Source organism: Piliocolobus tephrosceles, unplaced genomic scaffold (genome assembly GCF_002776525.5).
Source record: "Piliocolobus tephrosceles isolate RC106 unplaced genomic scaffold, ASM277652v3 unscaffolded_16699, whole genome shotgun sequence".
Taxonomy (NCBI): Eukaryota; Metazoa; Chordata; class Mammalia; order Primates; family Cercopithecidae; genus Piliocolobus; species Piliocolobus tephrosceles.
This window is the reverse complement of record NW_022298419.1, coordinates 1-2,324: the sequence shown is the minus strand read 5'-3', so window position 1 is coordinate 2,324 and position 2,324 is coordinate 1. Positions and strand designations below refer to the sequence as shown.

The window sequence follows — 2,324 nt, the reverse complement described above, 5'->3', positions numbered from 1 at the left end:
TCCTGACCTCAAGTGATCCGCCCACCTCGGCCTCCCAAATGGGATTACAGGCGTGAGTCACCATGCCCAGCCATCTCAGCCATTTTTGTTTTTGAGACGGAGTCTCACACTGTCGCCCAGGCTGGAGTGCAGTGGCGCGATCTCGGCTCATAGCAACCTCCACCCCCCCCAGGTTCAAGCGATTCTCCTGCCTCTGTCTCCCAAGTAGCTGGGACTACAGGCGTTCGCCACCACACCCAGCCAATTTTTGTATTTTCAGTAGACACAGGGTTTTACCATGTTGGCCAGGATGGTCTTGATCTCCTGACCTCATGATCCTCCTGCCTCGACCTCCCCAAGTGCTGGGATTACAGGCGTGAGCCACTGTGCCCAGCCTGTGGCGTGGATTTAAGAAACCTGTCTTATTAAATAAGGGTTCAGATAGTTCCTCAGTCTGGTCCACTGCATCTGGCAGGAAGGAAGAGCTGGGCCTGCTCCCTCGGCACGGCCTGAAGCTGCAGCCTCCGACCCCAAGCCTGGACTCAGCCCGGCAGCCACAGCCCTGAGCGCTGCCTCGTTGGACTCAGCACTGCGGTCTCCTCTGCTGGAACCATGTGCAACAGGGTCTCCCTCAAATTCTGCCCTCGTCTGAGCCTAGTTGGTGAATTTTGCTTCTAGCCCTCATCCTCTTGTCTGAACACGTTCTGCTCATCTTGGTTAGATTTTAAGCCTGGAGAAATCCGTATCTGCCTTGGAGAGGCCGCTGCCCCAGTCAAGGACTCCTCCCGCCTGGCCAAGCTCTCCCCTTGGCCAGAGGCCCCCACCCAAAGCTGCATTCCTGCCTCGCGGCTGGCTGCTGTCCCTCCTCCTCTTCAGGTCCAGGCACCCTACCCAACCCCATGTTTGTTTCTTCCCAATTCCAGATGCCTCTCCAGTCTCTGCCACGCTGGCCTATGCGCTGCTGCGTGGATGGTGCTTGTCATCAGACAGCAGCAACCCCGCTGTGTCCTGGCCCCTTTGGGGCTCCTCCCTGCCCTGCCACAGGCTACCCCTCCCCGGGGCTGATGGTCAGGGGTCCCACCACCTCCACGTGGGGACGCCCTTCTAACAGATCAGTTGAAATGTATTTTAGGAGGGCTGACGGTGGCAGGATGGGGGTCCTGAGGTGGAGGCACAGGGAACGGGAGACCCCATACCATGAAGACCCTCTCGGCCTGTTGCTGGGCCAAACTCACATGAGACAGAAAACAAGGACATGAGGAAACAGAGGTTCAGCTTAGTCAAAAACAAAGCAAAACCAAGGCTGGGGCTGGAAGCGGCGGCAAGGAAGGGAAAGTCTCCGTGAGGACGCCCTGGCCTCCGTCACCGGGGCCAATCCTTATCCTTATCTCGCAGTGGTGGTAGCAGCGTGGCTATGCCCAGGCCCCACCAGTGCCCCCACGCCTGTCTGCTGAACCAGCGTGACAGGACTGTGGTGGCCGAGCACAGCTCAGACAGAACTCATGCAGCTCCACGCAGGGAATCAGGGTGCAGGACAGGCTCCCTCCGGGCAGGGGGGGACGTGGACCCCACGCCCCCACAGTCCACCTGCAGATGGGCATGGTCCGCCACTCCCACATCGCCACCCACGGTACTCACAAAATCTTGCTGAATGTCCGTGAAATCCTTCCCATATTTTTCCAGGGCTTCCTCGAAAAGGTTGGCCTCTGATGCAGACCACTCCTCCATCTCGTCCCTGCAGAGCACGGGCCCGCCCTGCGGCACCAGCGCCGAGATGGCCTTGGAGATGTCATAGATGTTCTTGTGGAGGGTGTCCATGGCGTGGAACTGAGGCAGGAGATAGCAGGGTCACCTGGGCCAAGGTGGCTTTTCCTGCACCTGTGGCATGGCACCCCCTCCCTCAGGGCCTCAAGGATCCCCTGCTGTGGGACCAGGCAGCACAGCCCTCCCTGCACCCTCAGGACAGTCTGGCCGAGCTTGGGATGGACAGGAAAGGCCAGTCCAGGGGGGACAGCACCTCTGCGGGGGTCCTGAATACCTGCAGCAGGTGCTGGGTCCAGGTAGGAGGAAGGGCACAGCCACTCTGGGCCTGGGTCACTCCAGGTCTCAGCTGTCCCACCCTAGGCCCACTTACCAGGGTGATGTCTCGGGAGGCAGCTGCGGCACTCATGTGCAGGCTGGGCTGTCGGACGGAGCTGCTGCAGTCCAGGGCCCGTGCGAAGGTGCCCACGGAGCTGGGGAAAAGAGATGCGCTGACCAGTGTCAGCTGAGCAGGGGCTCCACCCAGGCACACCGCTCCCCAGGCACCACGGACCAGGGGCCACGGCGGAGCAGGGGCTCCACCC

General features: G+C 60.7%; 1 protein-coding gene across 1 annotated transcript; it reads right to left on the bottom strand.

The window, feature by feature from the left end:
* Positions 1-299: 299 nt before the first annotated feature.
* On the bottom strand, positions 300-2,318 carry LOC113220930 (metastasis-associated protein MTA1-like). The gene is made up of 2 exons (XM_026450281.1): positions 2,114-2,318; positions 300-1,806 (listed from the first exon to the last, which is right to left on the bottom strand). Exons 1-2 carry the CDS (start codon positions 2,147-2,149, stop codon positions 1,480-1,482), a joined length of 363 nt encoding a protein of 120 aa, XP_026306066.1. The 5' UTR covers positions 2,150-2,318; the 3' UTR covers positions 300-1,479.
* Between the last annotated feature and the right edge of the window lie 6 nt (positions 2,319-2,324).

Bases quoted from the DNA above. Each gene is read 5' to 3' on its own strand.
- LOC113220930 (XM_026450281.1), bottom strand. From the start codon at position 2,149: ATGAGTGCCGCAGCTGCCTCCCGAGACATCACCCTG. The intron at 1,807-2,113 runs GTAAGTGGGCCT...CTCCTGCCTCAG, and splicing joins CCTCCCGAGACATCACCCTG to TTCCACGCCATGGACACCCT.